Genomic DNA, 27,702 nt, shown 5'->3' with positions numbered 1-27,702 from the left:
CCTTGCTAGTGCTAGGCAGTAACTTGCCTGATGTGAAGTCTCTGTAGCATTTTAATTGTCAGTTTACACACTTTTCACCAACATTGCCTGACACTTGGATAACCCTTGGAGAGAGAAAAAAAAGGTTTTTCCTTTATATGTAAATCCAAAAGCCAAATATGGTTCTATATAAAGTATAGTATGCCCACTTTTTAGTGATAGATTTTTGTACTCGTTGGAGAAGTAAGAAGGGTTCCGTTAATACTGCCAACTGAATGGAAATGAAATCTGAATTGAATCGATAATATGATCGATCGATATGAATTTTATAAACCTTTATTATTTTAAGCAAACAACTGTGTCACACACTCAATATATAATACTATATAACATTTCCCGTTGCGAAACGTGTTTCTAGCATGAATTCTATAGTTTGGCTTTGCTGTGTAAACAACAACAGTACGAGTACTTAAAGTGTACGCCAGATGGCGCACAGCGATAAGCGATTCTTAGTTTGTGTTTCAAAGGTTGCCAATACGAATCTCGAAGATAACCGAAGTCGACTTCTTCAGCACTAGGGTGTAAATCTATCACTAAAAAGTGCGCAGATAGTATATATATTTGATTTGTGTCTCTTATTCTAACCCTCTGTAAGGGTGTAGTGGCATCATGTAGCTAGTGTCTTGATGACCTGTCTCCCTGGGTCTCTGTCCTGTGCATGATGAATTGCTTGTTGTAGGTTCTCTCCAGTTCACTGGGTCTTCTAAAAAAAAAAAAAAAACCAACAACAGCAGCAGCAACCCACACACTCTCTCTCATTTAGAGAATATCTGGCCAACCCTTGTACCCCTGTTAACTGTTGGGAGATCCCAGGGATCTGCAGAACACTCTTAAGGAACCACTGGTCTATGGAATGTTGCTATTACATGCTTTTGAGCAGCCAGCTGATGAGCTTCAAAAATATGTGTACCCAACTTCCACAAAATACCCTACTGCTTGATAGTCCTAGTGGGTGTTGAGATAAATTTGACTACATATCCTGTTCTTGGTTTCCTTTTGCTACTTTTGTTAAAAAGGAATTGATTTCAATTTCAGTGTTCATATGGTCATGTTTTGTTGCAGGATAAGCCATCAGTATTAGTGATGTTTTATGCACCTTGGTGTGGACATTGTAAAAAAATGAAGCCAGAATTTGAACGAGCTGCTGAACGTCTCAAAGAGGAACATGTAAGTTCTTAGATAAAGTCCTTAATAAAATGAGAAGAAGAAGAAAAATACAGTAGAACCTCATTAATGTGATAGTTGATAAAATTATGAAAAGTAGTCATAATAATGAGTAGGTCTACTTGCAATATATGAAAATGCCTGTACTTCAGTTGTTATAATAGTTTTATAGATTATAAGCACCGTATCTGAATGAAAAATGTACCAAAAGTTGTGTCTTTATAAGTGCACTGCAGAATAGTGCCACTTTAGGTTGTTCAAAAAATTATAAAAGACAGCATAGCACAGCGCACGAAAGTCCTCGTAATGTTAGAGATACATTAAATTTTGTAGGATTTCTGATTGCTGTTTTAACAAACGAGCTGAATGCATATGCATGTTTAACTCATTAACTCACCGTTGCACAATGATCCTCATTACCACCTTCTACCTGCTGTTATTACTTCATCCAAACATTTCAGAACAAGCACAGACCAAATAAACCAATAAAATGACAGCAGAATATACTGCTTCCTCACAAAGAAGCTTGTATGCAAACAGTTAACCTCTGCTAGTGTTTAATACATTTTAACATTTGGAAAAAAAATCTTTTTGTGAAATTGCTTTCTAACTTTCTTAGTAGCTTGTGAAGGATATTGCTCGATGTCATGAAATTTTCGAAAGTCATCCGTAGACACATAAGCTGCTTGATACACATTGATTATAATTTCCCTGGCTTCCAAACTTGCCCTGTGCGATGGAAGCACCATTTTACACTGTTAATAATATTGTCAGACAATTTTATCACACACTGATACACATGTATCGCTGGGCTGAGTAACTCAGATGGTAGAGCACTATCCTCCTGAGCTCAAGTTGACAGGTTCGATTCCGGCTCTGTCCGGTGGTATTTGAAGGTGCTCACACATAAAAACTCCTGGGGGACAAAATTCCAGCACCTTAGCATCTCCAAAAACGAGAAAGTAGCCCAAGTTGGTGGGATGTTAAACTTGTAACATTGTGATATGCAACTTTTGGAATGTATGCAGTGCTATCATTGAAATTACACAAAACGCTCAAATGATGTAAAACTTTACTCCATGCTTCGAGTTTTTCAACTCCTGCGCTCCACTCTTGCTGCAGTTCCTTTTCAGTCTCTCCCAGCTGCGTGTTCTTATATACCAAAAACCACTGTACCACTGTTGGGTGACAATTGTAATCTACTTAAATATTTTGCCTCATGCTTGGGGGTTAATTGTATTATAAAGAAAATTATATTAATAAAAATATTAATTCTTGTAACATAACTGAATGTAATTATCACTTGGCGACTTCCAATGAAATGAGATTTTTAAAATAAGTGAATAAATAAATAAATAACTTTAATATTATTAATATTACTGTATTTATAATTTGGTCCGACTCATTGGCTGAATGGTCAGCGTACACATGTATCGCTGGGCTGAGTAACTCAGATGATAGAGCACTATCCTCCTGAGCTCAAGTTGACAGGTTCGATTCCAGCTCTGTCCGGTGATATTTGAAGGTGCTCACACATAAAAACTCCTGGGGGACAAAATTCCAGCACCTTAGCATCTCCAAAAACGATATTCATAGGGTCCCGGGTTCGATTCCCAGCCAGGTCAGGGATTTTAATCGCCTCTGATTAGTTCTTCTGGTCCAGGGACTGGGTGTTTGTGTTTGTCCCAACACTTTCCTCTTCATATTCAAACAACACACTACACTACCAACCACCAGAGAAACACGCAATAGTGTATACATCCCTCCATATACTGTAAGGTTGCGCCAGGAAGGGCATCCGACCATAAAACGGCCAAATCCACATGTGCGACACAGTTCGCACCCGCAACACCACAGGTGTGGGAAAAGCAGTAGAAAAAGAAGAAGACTGGCTTTATAATTTGCCGAAAATTTAGGTAAATGGGCGCCAGAGGTCACCATAGGATTCGTCAATTTAGAATATTAATAACAAGAACAATAATAATAATAATAATATGGTAGAGCATAAAAGATTCTACTCAGGTTATGTTCATAGAGCTGCTAAACTGGTACTCTCCTGCTTGGGCCTTACCTGCTACTCTCCACAAATGTTGAAAAATGATAGAGCATGCTTACAGGGCTACCATAAATAAATTTAATTTCTGTTTGACTCAAATATATGTATATATTCTAAAGAAGCAAGATCATGTAAAATTTACAAATTAATACTGTATTTACAATTTCCTGTAAAAAATCGGACCAACCCTAATCCCACATATTATTCCCCTCTTTCTTACCACCTTTAGACTAGATGGTTACTCACTTGCATAGCTTCCTGCTTCCGTGCCTGGATTTAACGTCTCATGTTCCGGAACTCCAGAGCCGTCCACAGTCTGACCTTCCTACGAAGATCTGTCTCCAAACTCGCGCCATATTATCCTCTCTTCTGCAGGATACTTCTAGTCACCGCTGACATAAAATGCCACCCAACTTGATGCACTTGGTAAAATTTATCAAGCTACTCCCACATAGCCTTATAGACTGATGATTTCTGATATAAAGGCCAAGGCAGGCATTTATGCAAGTGGAGGTACATGCTTCCCCCTAGTGCACTGTCACTGCATTGTCTTACATAGGAGACTTGTAGTGGTGTATCAGCTGTGCACTAGCCGCCAGTGTCTTGGAAAGGTGTAGCAATCCAACTGATGAGTCCACTGTTACACTGGGGCAAAATGTTGGTAATTTCACGATTGAAAAGGCCTAAAGAGCTTACATGTTTTTAGACTGACTGTAGTTTGTATGTGACCGAATTGAGCCAGTCCACAGTCTATTTCTCACTATACAACACTGCCACACAAATACACTCTCTCAAACTTCATAAATATCAGACTGGCAGCACGATATTGTCATGATTGGAGGAAAGGTTTTATTATAATTGCGAGTGATGGTTAAATCGAGATAATTAAGAGAATTGTTGTTTTCGGATTCTATCGTGAACTTTATATAAGGATCAAGGTTATTAAGTAATTCAAGAACTGTATTGCTATCTGTAGTATGGGAATCTAGGATAATAAAAGTTTCATCAATGTAATGTGTCCAGTGTTTGGTATTGGTTTCAATAAAACATTTGTGAACAAAATTCTTAATAAATTTAGAAGTAACCCCAAGACCACTTTGGGAAAAGAACCTCCCCTTGAAGAGAAGTTTACCACATTTACCTTTAACAATAATATGACGATACAATCATTACGTTGGATGAGTTCGAATTAGCGATTAACAGGTTGCCTACGGACATACAAGATGAGGTTAGATATGAAGTAAAACGAAAGTTACTTTCTCTTTTAATCAAGAACATACTAGTAAACTCAAATAAAGAACATTTCACCAACATATGCAATCTCAAGAAAATTAAAGATAATGATTTAATATTAATCAAGGCAAGGCAATGCCACTGTATTTATGGAAAAATGTGACTACGTAAACAAAACACACTCCTTTTTTAACTAACAATAATTTTAATGTAGTCAAAAAGATCCCACAAATAGAATACAAAGAGAACTGAAATCTTTAATTGAGAACCTCTTATTTTTGTTTAATGACCTTGAGAAACCAAAATTGTTTATCATTAATTCCAAGTTACCTACGGCGAAAGCATTACTGAAAATTCACAAGGCTGATGTCCCCATAAGACCCGTTATTAATTTCAGAAATAGTCCGACATACAAAATATCTCAGTATATTAACAATTTTCTTAAAACATATTATTTTTTCCAAACTAATACGTCAGTTAAAAATTCCCTAGAACTTGGCAATAGAATTAAAGATCTTACTTTACCAAAACATTACACCCTTCACTCCTTTGACATTGTTAATATGTACGCGAATATCTATTAATAAAACCATTAAAACAGTCAAAATTAATCTTTCCAAATTCAGTAAGTTGACTGTAGGTGAGATAGATGAGTTTGTTCAGATCCTCAGATTTACATTAAATAATAATTTCTTCACTTTTAATAATACTGTATACCAACAGAAGGGCCTTCCTATGGGGTCACTGGCCTCAGGAATCCTCGCAGACATTTATGGGATTTCCTTGAACACACTCATATCATAGGCAAAATTAACGGTATCAAACACTGGACACGCTACGTTGATGACACTTTCATTATCCTAGATTCCCATACTACAGGTAGCAATACAGTTCTTGAATTACTTAATAACATTGACCTTCATATAAAGTTCACTATAGAATCTGAAAATAACAATTCTCTTAATTATCTCGATTTAACTATCACTCGCAATCATAATAAAACCCTTTCCTTTGACATTTACAGGAAGCCCACTCACGCAATAAACCCAATTCAGACTTCTCTACACCCAGGGATGCAGAAGAACGCAGCTTTTAACAGTATGATTTTTAGAGCTCTTAATGTTCCTTTATCCCGTAAAAATTTTAGAAAAGAAATAACACCATTTATACTATAGCTGAAGGTAATGGTTTCAATAAAGCATTCGTGAACAAAATTCTTAATAAATTTAGAAGTAAACCCAAGAACCTTCCCCTAAATAGAAGTTTACCACATTTACCTTTAACAATTATAACATACTAGAAGTCCGCTATAGAGAGTACAGCATATAACAAGAACGTTATAGCAACAATATCTTTCTGTCCCTTCAAAATTCCTATATTAAACTGTGTATCGTCCTTCGGTTACAGCGAGAGCCCTATCACTGACGCATCCGTTATTACGAGTGATTAAGCGTGAGCTATTTTTCCGTTTCTGATATTTATGCACCCAGCGATTATATTGCATGCGATCAATTACCTTCGGTATTGTTTCCTTGCTATGTCCACTAGCGAGTTCTCTCGTCGAAATTCGAAGGCGATGTCGGCGTTGATTAGTAATACCCGTCGACTGCTGTTCCATAAAGAAAAAACCAAATGAATGAAAGAGGCTGACTAAACGACCGCTTAATTTTAAGGCTAAATACTGCAGTTAAGTAAAAATGGGATGCACCTCAAGATATGGCAGAGTGCATAATTGATTTCAGAGCTTAGTTCATATTTTCTCGCGTCTGATTAAAAGACGGAAAAGCTATTATAAAAATTTATAGCGAGAAGGTTATCGTTTCTCTACTGGCGCATGAAGTGTGTTTTCATCATACGTATAGTACTGTTAAGTAAGGATAGGTGATGCTATTTGAATAAGAAAACTGAAACGTTTGCCACAAAATGCGATCGATCATCTTCGGTACGGTATAGTTTTCTCACTATGTGCATTTGCGAGCTCTCTCGTCAACATTCGAAGGCGATGTTGGAGTCGATTAGTAATACTCGTCAACTGCTGTTCTAAAAAAAAAATCAAAATTAAAGAGGATAACACGTTTTTGTAATAAATGCATAAATAACGTGGACGTTAGCAATTGTTAACTCGTTAAAAATAAAGACTGAAGTAAATGATCTCTTAATTTTAATGTTACATACGGAAATTAAGTAGGAATGTGATACACCTCAAGGTATGACAGAGTACATCACTGATTTCAGAGGATAGTTCATATCTTCTCGCGTCTGGTTAAGTTTTGGAAAGGCTATTTACATGTAAATTTTTAGCGAGGAGGTTATAATTTCTCTACATGAGTTTCAAATATGTTTTCAGGATACATATACGGTTAGGTTAGGTGACGCCTTTTGAAGAAGAAAACTTAAGTGTTTGCCACAGAAACCTCTGGAGTGATACTGTATCTCTCCGAACCCAAGACTACGTTTGCCGGCAAATTTTCAACGGGTTCTCGTTGATATTATGATGCCAATTTTAAGTTAATGGTTATTAAACACTCGGAAATGTAGAATAATTGTGCAGTCGTAAGAAAATACAGCAAGTATGTGCACGAAAAACGCAAGGGCGGAATGGCCGTACCCTGGCGCAATAAACTCATTCGTTGGCTTTCAGCGTCCCCGATTAGGCCTACACATCGCTAACCGGAAAGTGAGATGTGCGGGTAGCGGTAGCTGGTTATATCTGACGCTGAGTAAAAGTAACAGTTTTATAGACAACAAGAATAATTTCCTGATGGATCGTCGTATTGTAGAGACGCATGGAATAGGTATTGCTGGCAAATTTTCAACGGGTTCTCTTCGGTATTACGATGCCAATATTAAGTTAATGGTCGTTAAACCCGCGGAAATAAAGAATAATTGTGCAACCACAAGAAATTACGGCATGATGAAAGCCGATGTTCTGTGTCTGAAAGTAGTCTAAAAATGCGTAGACCTACTGTACAACAAAGGCATTCATATGATTTTACAAAGTACTTTTGAGCATGATTTAATTTTTTGAAGGAAAAAGTGGGGTTCGACTTGGATTCGGAGAAATACGGTACTATATTTTTCCAGAATGAAATTAAACATACACTTTCACATAGTATTGGATTTCGAAAAATAACAAACAAGTAAGCCGTAGTGTGGATATCATCTGCGGAAACGCAAGTTTTGAACAAACCGATTGCCGTTTCATACCGATTTTTAATGTGTATGGTGGTTTCCCGACTTTTATACAAAAATCGGATATAACGACAATCCGTTATGCAAGTAAATATTTCGCTGTTATGAAATCTTGCTGTAACGGACTTCTACTGTATCTCCTATTTCAAATATTTTTAAGAAACATAAGTTAAAAATAGCTTTAAGACCATTCACACCAATGCAAAACATTTTTTAATTCTCATACCGTCAGTGGCAACAACAAATTCACAAACTCTGGGATATACAAATTAAAATGCCAGTCTTTTTTTTTTCAATGTACATAGGACAAACTGGCCGTAGTTTCAATATAAGATACACCGAACATCTTAACACCTTGAAGTATCTGCTACTCAGCCATGAGCAAACATTGTAGGGAGCAAAATCATAAATACACAACAATTGATCAGGATTTAAAGATCTTACATTATGAACAGAAAGGTCCCTTACTCAATATAGTAGAGAATACTTATATCGATATTGACCAATATAACAATTCCTCACACAACCTAAATGAAATTAATGAGAAGAGAAATATACTATTGGAAACCTTTGTCCCTCTCAGCAATTTATGAATAAAAATGAATTTCACTACTGTACCATTACGTTACATTAGCGGCCGTAAATGTCATGGAAACAGCGGACAAATATGGCGTACAATAGCTTCAGGCAATGTGCAAATGCACAGAGTAGAGATATAGTAAATCGATATCGACCGGTCGCAAAGAAAAGAGTCACAAGATTAAATAATGATGGACCATAAAAAAAAATTTGAATGGAACCGATTCTTGACTACCTTGAGAAAAGTTATGAGTTGAAGAGGATCTGCACAACCTACTAAAGGAGAAGAAAAAGATTAGCGCTACGTTAAATATTAAAGTAATAATATACAGACGTCGTTGAAGACTTTTTCTGCAAAATATCGGCAGGAAAAACGAAGATTTGAAGGAGAATATTTATTATTGCAACAGCTAAATTAAGTAGCAAAAAGAGACTACAGCCGAGTCGAACATTGCCAAAATCAATATTATAGCGGCAAATTTATGCTAAGGAAGGCGTAATTTATTGTTTCCAAGTGGGAAACAATATCTGTTTAAGCTAAAGAATTAACAAAAAGTAGGCCGAATTAAAGAAATTACCAAATTAAGAAAGATATTTACGAACAATACGAGAATCACAAGGCAATTTACGTATTGAATAACCTACTGATCACCAGTGAAATATGCACTCTACCATGTATTTGTTGTTTTATCATTTCATGAGAACTGGTGACAAGATGGAGTCAGCTTAAACAGATGGAATTGATCGCTCAAGATGAAATAGCTCAAGCCAAGATTCCCAGCCGGAGCCACAGATGACGTAATCTTTGGACTGCAAGGGCTGCCTATTCCAAGATGTCCTAGACCAGGAGAAATCCAGCAGCAAAATCCCGTTACGAGATAAGTATTATGAGTTGCATCGTATTGAATTTGAAATTAGTTGATGAAAAATATTTCATATGTGTGCAGGAGTGCTAGAAGTAAGAGATTTAGTGCCAATGAACGGATACTAGAGTATAGATGCCAATTATTAACCGATGATATGTGCCAATTTCTGCAGTATAACTATGGTGCTTATGAGATAATTTTAGGTTAATGGAAATAAGGTCAGATTGAGCACATGTGCATGTGTAATGCTAATCCATACGAGCAGACCGTGAAACGTTAAACCAGTTGTGGTTGTAGAAAATGCATGCGAGATACGAGACGTAACCTAATATTTGAGGTAAATATGAGTGGCAGTCATGGCCAGTACGATAATTGTATTGTAAGGAAATGTTGAAATATTACGGAGTTGCAGTGTGTGAAAGAATATTCAGGATATTAAGTATTTCTACCGTAACACAGAGGTTATTTAAATGGAGATAAATGAATATGTTTTTAAATATGGAGGTATATATAAAGGATATGGAATATTAATGTGGCAAGATGTAGTTAGAATGAGGAGATATGTTTACTGTTCGTGGCATGAGTAAGGGATAGATGATTGAATTGCGAATTCCTGTGTTACATATAATATTTATATTAGGATTAGCACTGCAAATGAAGGATTCAGGCCATGTTAAGTTGAGTGTATGACTTGAGCCAAACATAATATGTTTCGTAGTGACTTTCAAGCTGAAGGTATTGATAGGTTACGTGTTTGTTATACGTTACGTAATATAAATATACAAGAATAAAATGGAGCCTCGCATATATATATATATTTGAAGTTCAGCGCGTCAACGCTAATATGAAGAACGGTTTTCTTTGACAAAATCTTGGCACAGCGAAGAGATATTTGAGAATAAGTAAATACATTGGCATATGGTTAGGAATTTGAGGCACAATTTTTGCAGGTTAGACTGACTTACTATTATATCTATGGCACTCTGTAGTAAGAATATTTGGTTTATTATGTACATATGATGGTGTACAGTTTTAATTTACTCAATTTGGCTATGATAGGAATGTTAATAACTGCATGGGTGTTTTTGAACCCAGATTTAAACAACGTAATGCTTATCTCGTGACGTGATGAGTCAGAAGTGAGAATCCAAACATGTATCCAAATAAATTCAGACAAATAGACCGGAAAGAAAGATGAAAACCAAAATGATGCCCCAAAGACAATCCCAAACAGTAATAACAGGAAGATATTCCACTCCCCCTTGATGAATAAAGTTGTGGTCCCTATTTTTCCCCATAAATCAACTTGAATACTGAAAATATGATATATTATTGAAGGTTAACGTAAATGTAAACAAATGTTATGGTAATTTAAAGATTTTCAGCTATGTTTATCTCAGAAGTCAAGAATTTAAGAATGATCTTTGTAATTTCATACGATTTCCTTTTCTTTATTGCCGATAAATGAATTATTATTCCACTTATAATATATTAGCATGCTAATAAACTAGATATAGTTTTAATATTGCGTTTATTCCTAAAGTAACTTATAGTACGTAGTAATAAGACAATATTTGGATCCATTGAATTTGTTTATGCCGAATACTAAGCGTTGATCAGGTAATTTCCTAGATATATGGAGACTGAATGACTGGTTGAGCATATAGCAACTCTTCAACGGAATCTACGACTTATCTAGAGTATATGGGAATACAATGAAAGTAATTTACCCTGAGAAACGAATATGCACCATATTGTTATTGCTTGTGTACATACATGATATCCCAATTTTCATGTAAATTTTCCGTAAATGATATAATATAGAATCTAGGTATGATTCTTAACCCGATGTTGTGAATTTCGTAGCCGGAGCAATGTTTAAACAGGAGTATATTTAATTAATGATCCAACGCGGCGCAATAGAGGAAGTCACCGCGGGAACATTAATAAACCAAACGGTGCATTAAATTGGTCGCCCACCGTGGCGCAACAACATAAGACAGAGGTACTGGAAAAGGTCGTAAACCAAATTAAAAGGTGCACTACTGACGTTCCAGAAAAAGACCCGTCCTTCCCTCAATATCTCCCTCCCGTACCTTACCTTAGCCCTCATCGTTCGCCTCCCTCTCTTCCTCTGCCCCACCCAACCACATCAGCACAGACACACTGGAAGCTAAACACAAGTTTAGTGTCAATATGACTTGAGACTGACAAGGTTGTAGCACTTGAGACGATAGCTTTTTAACAAGTAAGTCGACTGAGCCTTATTTTCGCAGAATATTTTGATTTGTTTTCATCCACTCATACTCTCTTTTTTTTTACATTACAGATGTTGCATACTTATTAACCACGTTATTGATGGTCTCAGTACGCTGTACAACACTGTTTCATTTTAAAGAATCAGCAAGTTTTATTGTTAATCATAACGGCCTTTCAGACGAGAGGATTTTTTATCTCAATATGTTTTTACTTTTAACAATCATGATCTTGTATTTCACTTCATCAATATTTTTAATTAGTTTATGTAATGTAATAAATGATCTTCTACTGAAGATGGCCTTGAGATTAAGCTGAAACATGTATAGACATTATCCTCTCTAACAGAAGGTTTGTCTTGTATTGAAAAAGAGGATCTTATAAATACTTTTTATTTGTAAAGTAAGTCATTGGGAGTTGAAGCATGAAAAGAATGTTACAGTAGTTAACTCAGGCTTGAATTTCTTGCCATCAGCATAGAAGATACAGTCAATCTAGCCTCCAATTACACCAGATGAATCAACTGCACCTATTTTTCCTTGAATATATGCAATCTGCTAAAAATTAAAGGTCTCTTGGGGTGGGTTGCAAGAATGAATTTATTGGTCTGATAGACACTAATTGTCCATTAAGCTCTAAGGAGAGTTTCAAGAAGGTTTGTTAGTTCTAATGGTTCATTAAAGTATCGAATAAGTTATAGTTATAGTTTTGCTCCTGTAAATATTTGTTTCATTAGATTTCATTTCATATGCAATTCGTTAATATTGGGTGTATAAAGAAATGTTGTCTACATCAGATTCAGGTATGTGTACCTTTGTAGTGTACTTATATTGCTGCTGTATATAAGGACATTTGATCACTTTATCATGAGCGTGTCGGACTCCTTGGCCGGATGGTTAGCATTGAGGCCTTCGGTTCAGAGGGTCCTGGGTTCTATTCCTGGCCAAGCCGGAGATTTAATCACGTCTAATTCTTCTGGCTCAGGGAGTGGCTGTTTGTGTTTGTTCCAACACTATCCTCTTCATATTCGGACAACACAATACAATACCAGCCAGCACAGAAACATGTAATAGTGATTATATCCCTCCATACAAGGTTGGCATCAGGAAGGGCATCCGGACGTAAAACAGGACCACATCTACATGTGCGACACAGTTCACAACCGCGACCCCACAGGCATGGGAAAAGCAGTAGAAGAAGATTATTATTATTATTATTATTATTATTATTATTATTATTATTATTATTATTATTATTATTATTATTATTATTATTATTATTATTATTCGTAGTTATGTTGAACCTTCTATAAATAAATCCAAGGCCAAGAATTTTTAGAAACCGGTCCAATCCTATGGAAGATTACGGTGATATTGATTTTAAGCGCTGTTTCATGTAATTTGTCCTGAAATCGAAAAGCAAACAGCACACAGTATGGCAGTATTTGCAATGAATCAAATGCTGATTACCCTGCATTATTATGCTGCAGGAGCATTCCAAAGAACACTTGGTGACCATATACAAGTTCACAAATTAAGCATGTGACAACTAGCATTTGTAGGCTTTGAAGACAAGTTATAACCATGCTGCAAAGACAAATTTTACAATCAGAAAAGCAAGAGTTTTTTTGACTTATAACTTTCCAGGTGTAATTGGAGCTTTGGACTGCAGCCACATGCAAATTCAAAATTCAGGTGGAAATAAAGCAGAAAGGTTCTGAAATAGAAAATAATATTTTTCAATTAATGTTCAAGCTGTTTGTACTGAAAAACTGAATATAATTGATGTATTCACTCATTGGCCTGGATCAGTATGTGGCAATACCATTTATATGCTAAATTTAAGAACAACAAATTTTCCTATTTCTTCTACTAGGATACTGGCCATCCATGCAGGTCCTATTTGTTAACGCCAGTGCAGCAGAAAACAGATGGTTTCAAGGTTAATTTATCCACACATTCTATTGCTTCACATTCAGTGCCTTCTGTATTTTATTGAAACAAGCTTTGATGCAATATAGCAGGCAGTGATCATTCGCCAAGTTCCAAGATTCATTTGCTAAAGGCTCATTTAACCGTACAGGGTTAGATGCATTACCTGCAACTCCCGAAGTCCAGGAAATAAAGATCAAATAAGTAAGGGAGGAATCATTTTTTAGAGGTATGTGTTCTAGCAACCCACCCTTAGTCTTATATTATGCAACACCTTGTAGCAGTTTTATACACACATAGTTTGATATAGGCTGCCCTATACAATGCAAAAACTGTACAAAGGTAGTAAGTGAGACCTTGAGACCTATCTTAAAAACACTGTATCCTTTTATGTAGTGCTGAGCCTACTCTCTAAATCATTTTTGTGAAATGTTACTGTTCTGTACAAACCATATCCTCCCCTTAGTTGTTACCAGAGAATTGCATATCTGAGTGATCTGAGAGGTCATTTTTCGGTGAAGGAAAAGGGTAGACACTGGATTGTGGAAGATGTGATAGGTTAGGTCCAATTATACAGACATGTCTATTCACTACCGTATCTTACAGCCTTATCACATCAAAATTGATACAAAAATGCATTTTTTAAAATTATGACCTGAAATATGACATGTAAATTGTATATATACAAGATATGATAGCTTACACCATGTAGTTACTACTGCTTGAATGTTCAATAAAGGCTTAAAATCAGGCCATAAGACTTTCGCACTCAAGTAATTTTTCAAATTTTTTGGTCCCCTAGTGAATGCAGGGTTATAATATGCAATGTGTTATGTTTCAATCAGCTGCATGGAATTATGTAGTGTAAGGTAGTTACATTTTGACCATTTGCTTTATATATCAGCTCACTGTGGGTCAAGGAGTCTGATGTTGATCTACAGTCTCATTGTGCCTCCTGCTGTAAGATTTGCTTCCTCTATAAACGGTCCTTTTAAGGTCTGCCTAACATGCAAACATAGTAAGGTATGTGAAATGTGGTCATAATTGCCATTCGTCTTCATTGTTGCAGTTCACATGGAATTGAAATGCATAAAAATATTCTGCTGGCATCGTGTTTGAAACTCTGAACACAAAACACAGCATTGGCCTTTAACCACTGTGGCCTCGGAGAAGTCCGTTGTTGCTGTCCCTAAGTAACATTTCATTATCAACATAGTTTCTGATCGATGCAAAGTGTTTCTTTTATACAGCATAATAGGATTTTATGTGATTACCTCCTTATTGCTAATTTCTCAGTGACAAATACATGTATTTCAAGCCTTGGATCTACACAAGAATTTTTTATCAAAAGATAGGGGAGATGTTTTTACATTAGATTATAAACTGATGGTTCTATAAATAGGGGTGACTGATTCACCTGTTACATTGTTTACACAATTATAGGTATATACAGGGTCTTTCACTCAAAGTGGGCCTGGCTTGTTATTTACATGCGATTCATACGGGCGCTCTCCCGGCCCCAGGCTCATTGAGTTGCCATGTGCTCGTCTGACCAGCTCACCCATCTACCTGCTGCGCCGCGCCGGCCCCTCTTTGAGTGAAAGACCCTGTATTATGAATAAATCATCAAAGGAAGCTCCAAAGGATGATAGGAACACACACAAGGATAAACTCAATGACAGGCTTGTGTGAGTAGAGTGAACATCAGGGACAAACATGAAAAGGGCAAGGACAAACACACTATATTTTCACCTTTTATTATTTTCATGGATGGGCTCTCATTTTTTGTTGGTACTAGTTCTTTCAGATCTATCCTATGTCATCTCGGCTTTTTAACTCTAGCAATCTTTTCCTGCCTACATCTCCATCTTGGAGGATCATTGGTAGATTGTCCGTCTCATGATTTCAAGTACGCGGTTTCAATCCCAGCTGCAGTAATCTATTTTTGAAGGATGCATTTTTTGCATGTTAAAGATCTTTGGTGGCACAATCAGTCATGCTACAAAAAATAAATGTATTTGTCCAGTCCAGTAAAATTCTACTTATGTTGCTAGATAACAGCACAATTGAAATATCAAAATTGGTGCCTAGATAGCACCATTTTAGAAGCTTGATAACTGAGGCCATAGTAGTAGTAGTAGTTTTTTTTTTTTGTTATGGCAGGGGAAAATCTTTTAAAGACACCACTCTGTGTGGGAGTTGGATTTCCACCAACTAAAAACCCCTGCTCTCTTCACTCAGCCCATTCTGGAACTGCTTGTCGGCATGACATCAGAATGGAGTGATGTATATTATTAAGTTCTTCCTTTCTCTTCTTTTTCCTTCATTCCCATAATGCTTGTCGCCATTGCCTTTACTGTGTTCCAGGCAAACGGGTTCTCTAACATAATCTGAACCAATTTCCTGGCGTGAGTCGTCGGCCAAGTTGTTGGCAGGCTTTCCTTCGTTCTTCTTCCCATCGAACACAGTAGAAAAAAGTGTGTTCTACTGTATCCCTTTCAGAACAGTACTGACAACCATCTCCCTGCGTCTTTCCCATCTTCATGGCGTATACGCCGAATCTTCCATGTCCTGTCAGGATCTGCGACAGATAGTAATCTACCTGCCGATGTCTACATTTAAGCCAGTCTCCTATGTCGGATATTAGCTTTTTTGTCCATTGGCCAACATCGGTTGTGCCATCCCATCGGTCTTGCCAGTCTAGTAAGAGTTGGTTCCTCAAGGCTTTCTTTTCTTCAGCAGATATAGTCACACCCCTTTCATGCCAAAGTTTTCTCACTACAACGAGGAGGTCAATGGGAATACTGGCAGCTACAACTTGTAAAGTTGCTGTCGAAACAGTTCAATATGCACAGGTAACTCTGAGCAGCATTTTCCTCTGTACTCTTTCCATAGCTCTTCGGTGAATCTTCCTCCTGAGTGCATTGTGCCAGATAGGTGCAGCATAAAGATGGAATATACTGCAGAGCACATAATCTGTCTCTTAACTGTTCTTGGTCCCCCGATGTTAGGCATAAGTCTGGCCGATGCCTTCTTCTCTGCCTTTTGGGTTACTGCCTTCACATGTGCACCAAATGTGTAATTCCTGTCAATAAGAACCCCAAGGTATCGTACAGACTTCCCTGGGATAATCACTGTATCATTTAATAAGAAACAGACATTTTTCCAATTCCTGGAACCTTTCAAAATTACAGCCTCAGTCTTATGTGGAGCCAATCTCAATTTATTATTTACAATCCAAAGGTTAACTCGTCTCAGTGATTCATTTACTTGGAAGGTCAGTTCTTCTACATTCTCTGCTATTACCACTATTGCAACGTCATCTGCATAACCAATAGATGTCCCTTTTGTCAGCTGCAGGCGTAAGACACCATCATATAGAATGTTCCACAAAGTGGGTCCTAGGACAGATCCCTGTGGAACGTCAGCACTCATTTCAAGGTCTTCTAAATCATGAAGTCGTATTCTTCGTCCTTTGAAGTACTTAACGATTATTTGTTGTAGATACCGAGAAATGTTCATCCTACGAAGTTCTTTCAAAATAATGCTCCAAGAAGCAGTGTTAAAAGCATTTTTGACATCTAGCATTATCAAGGCAGCCCATTTCTCACTGCTTTCTGCCTGTATTTGAATCACCCTCTCAATAGCTTAGGTTGTGGTTCTAGCCTTTCTAAATCCAAACTGGTTCGAAGAAAGTCCTCCCTGTTGTTCAAGTTCTTTCTCCAGTCTAGTTTTAATCAATCCTTCGTAAAGTTTGCTCAAGGTGTTTAATAAGCAAAGTGGCCTGTACGCTGATGGATCTAATGATAGTTTCCCTGCCTTCAATAACAGCACTAGCTTGGCTACTTTCCACTCATCGGGGAATTCACGCTTCTTTAGTAAATCATTGAAGACTGATAAGAACCAACCAGGTGCCACCTCAACTGCATACTTGATGGCTTCTGGTGGGATTCCATCTACACCTGGTGCCTTACCAGTCTTCATATTGCGTGCTACCTCTTGTAACTCAACTACAGTAAACGGTTCTGCAACACAAAAATCTGATTCCGTTTCAAGTCTGTCATTAGTACAAGGGAACAACTCCATTGCTATGGCTTTCCTTCTATCAGCTGGGAGCTGAACTGGTACCCTGTTGATTATTCGACCGGTCACTATCTTATATCCCGCCCCCCAGATATCACTGTCTAGATCTTCGCATAGCTTTTGCCAGAGATTTCTCTTAGAATCCTTTATTAGCTTCATTAGTTGCCTCTTTGATGCCTTATAGTCAGTTTCTAATTGTATTAAGTTGACCTGGCTGATTTTTTTCCTAGATCTTGTAAGAATTCGTCTCTTGCGATTGCAGTCTTTCCTTTGCATGTCTATTTCATTGTTCCACCAGTAAGGGACTCGTGTTTTATATTTTGTTGATCCCCTCAATCAGCTGGTCCTACAAGCATCTTTAAGAACAGCAGTTACATCTTTTAGAGTATGTTGCACTGTATCTACACTTTGTGACATCCACTTGATTGCAATTTTAAAAGTTTCCCAATTATAGTTCCACACTGTTTTCGTGATATCATTAAGCTTCTTCGATCCCTTAACTTGAAAATAAATAAAACGATGGTCGCTGAGAGATTCATCTTCCATAACTTCCCAGTCAACAATGAATGATGCTATACCCTGTGTTGAGCAGGTGACGTCTATGAAAGACTCTGAGTTCCCTCTGGAAAAAGTTGGTAAGATTCCAGTGTTATGAACCACCAAGTCTAGGGTCGCTATCCATTCTGCCCAATATTCTCCCCTACGATCTGCAGTTGGTGCCCCCCACAGAGGCGACTTGACATTTAGGTCTCCGTGAATGATAGATTCAATACCTGACGCCATACAGTCCTGAACTATTACATCTACTTCAGCTTTGAAAATATCAAAAGGGATGTTAGGAGAGATATAACAGCAATAAATCTGATATTGCTGAAGTTGAATACACAAATATCCTTCTTCTGCCCTTATGCTTAGCACCTCCAACTTATCATTTAAAAAATATGCAGCTACATCACATCTTTTGTCCGTGAACCAACCACCTTCAGCTACTCGCCTTCTGTTTGGCTCGCTAACAAGCACTAAGTCTACTTTCTTTTCCAAGGCTGTCGCATACATAATGTCATGACCGTCGGATTTCCTCATGAGATTCACCTGCAGTATGTCCATTATTGGTCGTTTGAATTCAACTTCCTTGCCTCTAATATTAGCTTCCTGTAAGTAGGGCATTTCATTTGATCTGAGCGGTGGCCCTCCACTTGGCACATGGTGCAAAACGAAATGTTCCCACAATCCTTCGCCAAATGGCCTTCTTGTCCACAATTTAGACAGCTCCGTGATCGGTCATCCTTAACATCGCAGTGTGGCACTTTATGTCCAAATCCAAGACATTTAAAACACCTTGCAACTGTAATTCTTTCCTTCACCATACAGGTTGCCCATCCCACATTTATTTTCTTTTTCTTTAACAGTATTTTCGATGGTTCCGTTGGCAAGATTACGGTAGCATTCAGATTTCCGAACCTCCCCGGTCTTACGGACGTAATATTGATCTGAGATTCTTCAACAGCAGCTTCTAAGGAGAGTGCTGCTCTAAGATAGTTTTCATTTAAATCCGGATCCATACCGTACACTAGAATTGTGGCTCCTTCCTTTTTTGTTGAAACTTCTATATCCTTGACGTTTTTAGTTATCTCACATTGTAATACGTCAGCCTTTCCTTTGCCTTGTACAGTAAGTATAAGGTCATCCTTTGCCGTTTCCCTTATTCGTTTTATTTTAACGCCAATTTTTTTCGATGTTTACTCCTTCCTTTACTGTTTTAAGCAATTCGGCGTACGTTTTGCCCGCAGCTTTGCACATAACTCTTTCCTGAGTATTATGATAGTAGTAGTAGTAGTAGTATCTTGTTCTTACATTTCCTCTAGCGTTCATGTTGATTGTATTGTACCTATTGTATTGTTGATTGTATGATACATTATTGTATCTCTACCCATAAGTATGAAAATTATGCATTGAATGTTTGCTGAAAGTTTAAGTTTGCCTCAGCTTACCCCTTTTTTGGGGAGGAGAAGTTATATTGCTAATTACTTTTATTTCTTTTCTTTTTTTTTTCAGATTTTAGGCGTGCTAGCAGCAGTGGATGCTACAAAGGAAGCCAGTCTTGGTGCGAGGTATAACATTAGAGGGTATCCTACTGTGAAGTACTTCAAGAATGGAGAAGTCATGTTTGATGCCAATGTTCGTGATGCAGCTAAGATTGTTGAGTTCATGAAGGATCCCAAAGAGCCCCCACCACCACCTCCACCTGAAGTGCCATGGAGTGAAGAAGTGACTGAGGTGGTCCACCTTACAGAAGCCACTTTCAAACCATTCCTCAAGAAGAAGAAACATGTATTGGTCATGTTTTATGCCCCATGTAAGTCCATTTTTGTCACATGTTACTTCTGTCATTCTTTTTTTAAATACCCAGAATATTTAATCCTGTTTAGTATGAAAATCCACAGCCTGTTTCCAGTCATCCGACTGGGTCAGGAATGGAATGAATGAAGCCCCTATCTAGCGGCGAGGATAGGAATTGTGCCGGCTGCCGAAGCCTGTCGCACTCCTCTGGGGCAATGATTAATGAATGATAGATGAAATGAAATGATATTGGAGAGTGTTGCTGGAATTAAATATGACGGAAAACCCGAGTACCCGGAGAAAAACCTGTCCCGCCTCCACTTTGTCCAGCACAAATCTCACATGGAGTGACCGGGATTTGAACCACGGTATCCAGCGGTGAGAGGCCGACACACTGCCGTCTGAGCCACGGAGGCTCACCTTAATCCTGTTTAGTCTTTTTAGTAAATTGAAAATAAAAATTATTAATACATTGTTTCCACATTCTTCTCTATAATCATAAAAGGAGACATCATAAGTTTCTTTGAAAATTGTTCAATATTAATTGGTTTCCTTGTCTGTTGTTCAAAGAAGTGAAATGTAAATATTATGTTCAAGTAATGAAACATATGTACGACGTATGTACATACATACATACATACATACATACATACATACATACATACATACATACATACATACATACATACATTATCGACCATTATGCCTTTCAGCGTTCAGTCTGCAAGCCTCTGTGAATTTACTAAACGTCGCCACAATCTTCTATTTACAACTAGTGCAATGGCCTCATTTAGTTCTATACCTCTCATCTTTAAATCATTAGAAACTGAGTCTAACCATCGTCGTCTTGGTCTCCCTCTACTTCTCTTACCCTCCATAACAGAGTCCATTATTCTCCTAGGTAAACTATCCTCCTCCATTCGCCTCAGATGACCCCACCACCGAAGCCGGTTTATGCGTACAGCTTCATCCATCGAGTTTATTCCTAACTTAGCCTTTATCTCCTCATTCCGAGTACCCTCCTGCCATTGTTCCTACCTGTTTGTACCCGCAAGCATTCTTGCTACTTTCATGTCTGTTACTTCTGACTTATGAATAAGATATCCTGATCCCACCCAGCTTTCACTCCCCTAAAGCAAGGTTGATCTGAAAACAGACCGATGTAAAGATAGTTTCGTCCAGGAACTGACTTCCTTCTTACAGAATACTGTTGATCGCAACTGCGAGCTTACTGCATTAGCTTTAATGCACCTCGATTCAATCTCACTTACTATATTATCATCCTGGGAGAACACACATCTTAAATACTTGAAATTATCTACCTTTTCCAGCTTCATATCACCAATCTGACATTCAGTTCTGTTGAATTTCTTACCTACTGACATCAGTTTAGTCTTTGAAAGGCTAATTTTCATACCATACTCATTGCACCTATTTTCAAGTTCCAAGATATTAGACTGCAGGCTTTCAGCACAATCTGCCATTAAGACCAAGTCGTCAGCATAGGCCAGACTGCTTACTACATTTTCACCTAACTGAATCCCTCCCTGCCACTTTATACCTTTCAGCAGATAATCCATGTAAACTACGAACAGCAAAGGTGAAAGATTACAGCCTTGTCTAACCCCTGTAAGTACACTGAACCAAGCATCAAATCTCACTGAAGCCCAGTTGTCAACATAAATGCCTTTGATTGATTTTAAAATCTACCTTCAATTGCATAGTCCCTCAGTATGGCGAACATCTTTTTCCTTGGTACCTTGTCATATGCTTTCTCTAGATCTATGAAACATAAACACAGCTGTCTACTCCTCTCGTAACATTTTTCAGTTACCTCGTGCATACTGAAATTCTGGTCATGACAGCCCCTCTGTGGTTTGAAACCACACTGGTTTTCATCCAACTTCCTCTCAACCACTGATTGCACTCTCCCTTCCAAGATGCCAGTGAATAGCAATAGAACCAGCCGTGAAAGCCTTTTTTGATAATGCCAGTGAATACTTTGCCTTGAATGCTAATCAGTGAGATACCTCGATAGTTGTTGCAATCCTTCCTGTTCCCTTGCTTATACACTAGCGTCAGAAAGTTTAGTCTCACCTACGAAGACTAATAATTTTCTTAAATAATTATTTTCTGTGTGATGGTAAGTGGTACTTTAGTTCTGTTACTTATGTATGGATGCTTTCAGTACTTTCATAAAGCTATTTCAGTGCATATCGAAAGATTTTACTTTATCTTTTCAAAGAAATTGACAGATTTATGGTCCCCAGCTCTTACTGCCTGCTTCTACCTGGATAACTTCCGGCCCTTTCCCAGGTAATAAACATGCCTCTCTCATGTGATTACTTGGATAACTTCCGGCCTTTTTCCAGGTAACAAACGTGCCTCTCTCACGTGATTACGTGTCCTTGTTGTTTCCTTATTGTCTTGGAAGTCGACAGTTAGCCTATAGAAGTTATCCTGAGCAGTTGTATGTTAATCTCTGTAACAGATTGTTTATTTTCTACATTGTTGTTATCTGGGCATAACTATGGTAACAACACACATCAAACAATCGAATATGGGGAAGAAGGCTAATATAACCCAAGAAAACAGAGCCAAGGCTTGTGCTTATAAAGAAATAGGATGGTCAAACCGAAAAATTGTCGAAAAATTGAAAATTGGAGAGTGCAGCGTTTGCAGAGCAGTGAAACACAGAGAGGAAACGGGTAGTCATGAGGATTGGCCACACAGTGGACATCCAAGGGAGACTTCTAAAATTGAAGATAACCATATTTTAATCCTCAGCAAGCGTGACAAAAGGCGTACAGCGGTAGATATTTGCTCAGAGATAAATAAAACAAGAGAACAACCTGTGTCTGTGACAACAGTGAAAAATTGTCTGCTTGAGGTGGGATTGTTTGGTTGCGTAGCAGCATGGAAACCATTGTTGAAAAGTGTACACAAGCAGAAAAGGCTACAATGGGCCAAAATGCATGCTAACTGGACCACCGAACAATGAAAAAGGGTGCTTTGGACGGGTAAATCTAAATTTGGAAAATTTGGTTCTAGTCGTTGCCAATACTTTCGTTCACAGAGAATTGCAATAATTGAAAATCTTCCACCTTTTTGATACTTTTTATTTGCTTTTTAGCAAATTATTAATTATAAACAGGACATGTTTCGTTCTCACTTGAGAACATCTTCAGCTGTTGTTGAGCTTAGGTGAATCGCTAAGTTTCTAAATACATTATTTTCAGGTACTTTGTTCCTCTTAAAGACTCTTTGAATATAAATTAAATTAAAATGATGTTAAAACAATGTGGGGGTTAATGGGTTAATGAAATGAGACTGGATGAATACATAGTTAGGCTGCTTGAAAACTATATTTATTCATTGGAATAGTTGTTCAAAGTTTCAACTCTGTTACACTAAAATATCTGTTTGTCTTCCAGTTAAAAGGTTTTTTTTTTTTAATGATTGGCTTCTTGACACTGTTCAAATTATTGTTGAATGTTAATTTCTTTCACTCCTTCCAGGTAGGCTGTTATTTATTTTGAGCTTGCTTAATGTGCCTTAAATTGAGTCTAATGCGGAACTTTGAAGCTGATTGCCGGTCAATTTTTGAGAAGGGAGCTTCATCTCAATTTCTGAAATGAAATGAGGAAAATAGGAATTTGTTTTTTATAATGAAAACATGTGTCTTTACATAATAACTTAATGTATAAAATGGTTCCATTCCGTACTGTTGTTAGACTCCAATTCTACCGTGACCCTGGAGGGGGAACGTTTGAAGCTGCTTTACGTCTAGTATAGTAATGGTGTGTGTGTTCTGTTGTTTGCTCCTCCTTTCGGGGAGGCAAGGCTGCGGAGAGGGGAGGAGGCGTGTCGCGTACTGTCACAGCTTCGGCTTTAGAAGGGGTGGGGAGAATGGATGTACAAAATGGTGGAGGCTCGTTCTTATTTATCCTTTTATTGTCTGTGTTGTTTCTTTTGCCTAAAGTTTTAAGACTTGATAATGTCTGTCTGTTAGGTCATCAGCCCAGAGGCTGGTTGGATCCTCAAATTGCACCACCAAAGGTTATGCGGTTATAAGGAAACCGCAAAAACCAATGGCAGCACCAAAATGAGGCGTACTAGGCAAGACGAGGAGTGAGGTAGTTTGCCATTGCTTTCCTCACTGGGTCAGAAAGTGCTATTGCATCACGACTGACCCTATGAGCAACACCTTTCATAACACTCATGCACTAGTCGTGCTCTGAATGTCATTACTCAGCACCACCCATACCCCAGCAGCTTCCATATTGTCACAGCCATGGATGAGACTGGGACTTCGGTGGAAGCTACACTTTACTCTGGCCTGTGCCAAGAGATGGATACAAAAGTACTGTATCCGTCAAGAAATGGCAGCAGGCCTAACTTGATAATATCCCTTCAAATATAGGGTTTCTATTGTCAGTTGTATCATTCAGGTTATTGTCCTGATTGCTTTTTTTTGTTCTAAATAAATATATAGATTTTCTAATGTATTTAGAAGAGCTGCTTTGTTTATTTTACGCAATATAGTTAAAACCTGCTCTATAGTTGTCCGGTTGTACTCATGTGTTGGCCCATCGCAGAAATTTTTTAATGTCTTTCAGCATTGACATGCTCTAGGTATCTTACAGTAAAACTGCGCCCTGTTTGCCTGACATAAGATTTTTCACATTGTTGACACTTGAATTTGTAAACTCCTGATTCTGAATGTTTGTTTTTTCCTATGGAATTAACACTATTGTAATTAAAGAATTTTTGCTTTGTATTATTGCTGGTTGAATACGCGATCTTATAGTTATATTTTCTAAACAAATTGGTTACTGTATATAAGTTAGGGTTATTGAACGTGAACTTCGTGTATTTATCTTTCTTTTTTATTTCAGGTGTTAGATTAGTTTCTAACTTCTATTTGAATTTTACGATTATTTTGTTTACTATTTTTAGTTCGAATCCGTTGTATTGGGCTTGTTTACGAATAAAGAGCAGTTCTTTTTCTCGTTCCGTGTGTGTAAGGGGTATATTAAATGCTCTATATATGTAACTGTAGTAAGCTGACCTTTTTTTGTGATTCAGGATGCGATGAGTAGTTCTTTATTGTAATGGGAGTAAAAGTGGGTTTTTTGTGTGTCTTGAAGACAAACTCTTCCTTTTTCCATGTTATATTTATGTCTAAAAAATTTATGGAACCTTCTTTTTCTACTGTAAACTTTATTCTAGAATCCAGTGTATTTAATTTATTGAGGATATCGTCACTGTTGTTCACTCTTCGGTCTATTACTATAAAAGTGTCGTCTACAAAGCGTATCCATAAATTGAGACCTTCTATTTGTCCTATTATTTTGGTATGTTCGAGGTAAAAATGCCCGAAGCGGGAGCACCCATTGGGAGGCCTTCCTGTCTATATATCTTCTTATTGAAAGTGAAGTAATTGTGTTTCGTAACGAATTTGAGTATATTAATAAAATCTTCTATTTCTGATTGGCTGAGTTGTTTTTCTATTAGATTCTATTAGATTAGGGTCACGGTAGAATTGGAGTCTAACAACAGTAAGATATGGAACCATTTTATACATTAAGTTATTATGTAAAGACACATGTTTTCATTACAAAAAACAAATTCCTATTTTCCTCATTTCATTTCAGAAATTGAGATGAAGCTCCCTTCTCAAAAATTGACTGGCAATCAGCTTCAAAGTTCCGCATTAGACTCAATTTAGGGCAAATTAAGCAAGCTCAAAATAAATAACAGCCTACCTGGAAGGAGTGAAAGAAATTAACATTCAACAATAATTTGAACAGTGTCAAGATATAGTTTTTAAGCAGACCAACTACGTATTCATCCAGTCTCATTTCATTAACCCATTAACCCCCCACATTGTTTTAACATCATTTTAATTTAATTTATATTCAGATAGTCTTGTAAGGGGAACAATGTACCTGAAAATAATGTATTTAGAAACTTAGTGATTCACCTAAGCTTAACAACAGCTGAAGATGTTCTCAAGTGAGAACGAAACATGTCCTGTTTATAATTTGCTAAAAAGCAAATAAAAAGTATCAAAAAGGTGGAAGATTTTCAATTACTGCAATTCTCTGTGATTAGAATTTGATACGGAAAATGAAACTGATTACTTGCAAATACGTTCGTTGCCGCCCCGGCGAAAGGGTTGTGGAATCCTGCATAATTCCGTCTGTGAAGCGTGGAGGAGGAAATGTGATGGTGTGGGGATATTTTGGAAATAATCAGGTTGGTGATTTGGTGCAAGTGGAGGGAATACTGGAAAAGAAACAATATCACCATTTCCCTTCACGCAATGCCGTGCCATCCAGAATGAACCTGATTGGTGAAGGATTTGTTCTACAGCAGGACAATGATCCTAAACACACCTCTTATTTGTGCAAGCAGTATCTGGAAAGGAAATAAGCTGAAGGAAAATTGGAATTAATGGTCTGGCCTCCTCAATTACCCGATCTGACACCTATTGAACTTTTGTGGGAAGAACTTGACAGGAAAGTGAAAGAAATGGTGCCAGGCAGTGTGAATGGGTTGTGGCAATGTCTTTTAGAAACCTGGGGATGAATAAATACAGAGACTTTGTAAAAATTAACAGCTAGAATGCCACGCATCTGTAAAGCAGTACCTAATCAAAGCAAAGGTTGGACACATTGATGAACAGGCAGTGTGATTGCTTAAGATGTTGTGATTGTGTTCCTAGCTCCCTGTGCATGATCAGTGTAAAGGAAAATCTAGTGAAATGTGTAATAAAACTAGTTAGCTCTAAAAACATAGGTATTTCCATGTTATTTTCAACAAATAGCCCCTATCTTTCATGGTAAGTGAAAACTCATGGCTGAGTCTAAACTTTCTGACGCTAGTGTAGATAGGTGCAATTGCTGCTCTTGTCCAATCTGAAGGTACCTTACCAACACTCCATGCTCATCTTACTACTCTATGAAGCTATTTCATCCCTGCCTTCCCACTATATTTCACCATTTCAGGTCTAATTTCATCTATTCTTGCTGCTTTATGGCAGTGGAGTTTATTTACCATCCTTTCCACTTCCTCAAGCGTAGTTTCACCAACATTATTTTCCTCCTCCCAATGAGCTTGGCTGTTCGCAACACCACCAGCAAGATTTCCTTTTACGTTGAGATGTTTAAAATATTCCCTCCATCTCTCCAGCGATTCGCTGGGATCTATTATGAGTTCACCTGAATTTCTCAAAACACTGTTCATTTCCTTTCTCCCTCCCTTCCTAAGATTCTTTATTACTGTCCAGAAAGGTTTCCCTGATGCCTGACCTAGCCTTTCCAGTTTCTTACCAAAATCTTCCCACAACTTCTTTTTGGATTCAACACCTATTTGTTTCGCTCAGTTTCTTTCATCTACGTACAATTCCCTGTCTGCCTTGGCCCTTGTTTGGAGCTATTTCTGATAAACCTTCTTTTTACGTTTACAAGCTGCTCTCACTTCATCATTCCACCAAGATGTTTGCTTTTTCCCATCTTTACACACAGTTGTTCCTACACATTTCCTTGCTGTTTCTACTACAGCATCCCTGTATGCCACCCATTCTCTTTCTATATCCTGAACCTGCTTACTGTCTACTGTTCAAACGTTTTCACTAATCATATTCATGTACTTCTGTCTAATTTCCTCGTCCTGGAGATTTTCTACCCTTATTCGTTTGCAGACCAATTTCACTTTCTCTATCCTAGGCCTAGATATACTTAGTTCACTACAGATCAGATAGTGGACTGTATCATCGAAAAATCCCCAGAAAACTCGTGCATTCCTAACAGACTTCCTGAATTCGAAGTCGGTTAAGATATAGTCTTTGATGGATCTGGTACCCCTAGCCTCCCATGTGTAGCGGCGAATAGCCTTATGCTTGAAGAATGTATTCATAACTGCTAAACCCATACAAGCACAGAAGTCCAGCAAACAC

The 27,702-nt window shown here is 37.6% G+C and overlaps 1 protein-coding gene across 1 annotated transcript in view; it reads left to right on the top strand.

Annotated features, from left to right (window-relative positions):
* The window catches only part of LOC136858025 (protein disulfide-isomerase A5), a 268,246-nt gene that overhangs the window by 175,693 nt on the left and 64,851 nt on the right, over positions 1–27,702 (top strand). Inside the window, exons 6-7 of the mRNA XM_067137231.2 lie at positions 1,102–1,206; positions 19,455–19,755. Coding sequence (XP_066993332.1) covers positions 1,102–1,206; positions 19,455–19,755 — 406 coding nt within the window. The remainder of the gene's footprint in view (positions 1–1,101; positions 1,207–19,454; positions 19,756–27,702) is intronic.

The sequence above is a fragment of the Anabrus simplex genome, chromosome 1, assembly GCF_040414725.1.
Source record: "Anabrus simplex isolate iqAnaSimp1 chromosome 1, ASM4041472v1, whole genome shotgun sequence".
Taxonomy (NCBI): domain Eukaryota; kingdom Metazoa; phylum Arthropoda; class Insecta; order Orthoptera; family Tettigoniidae; genus Anabrus; species Anabrus simplex.
The sequence above is the reverse complement of the archived record's forward strand: the minus strand, read 5'-3'. Positions and strand labels throughout refer to the sequence as shown.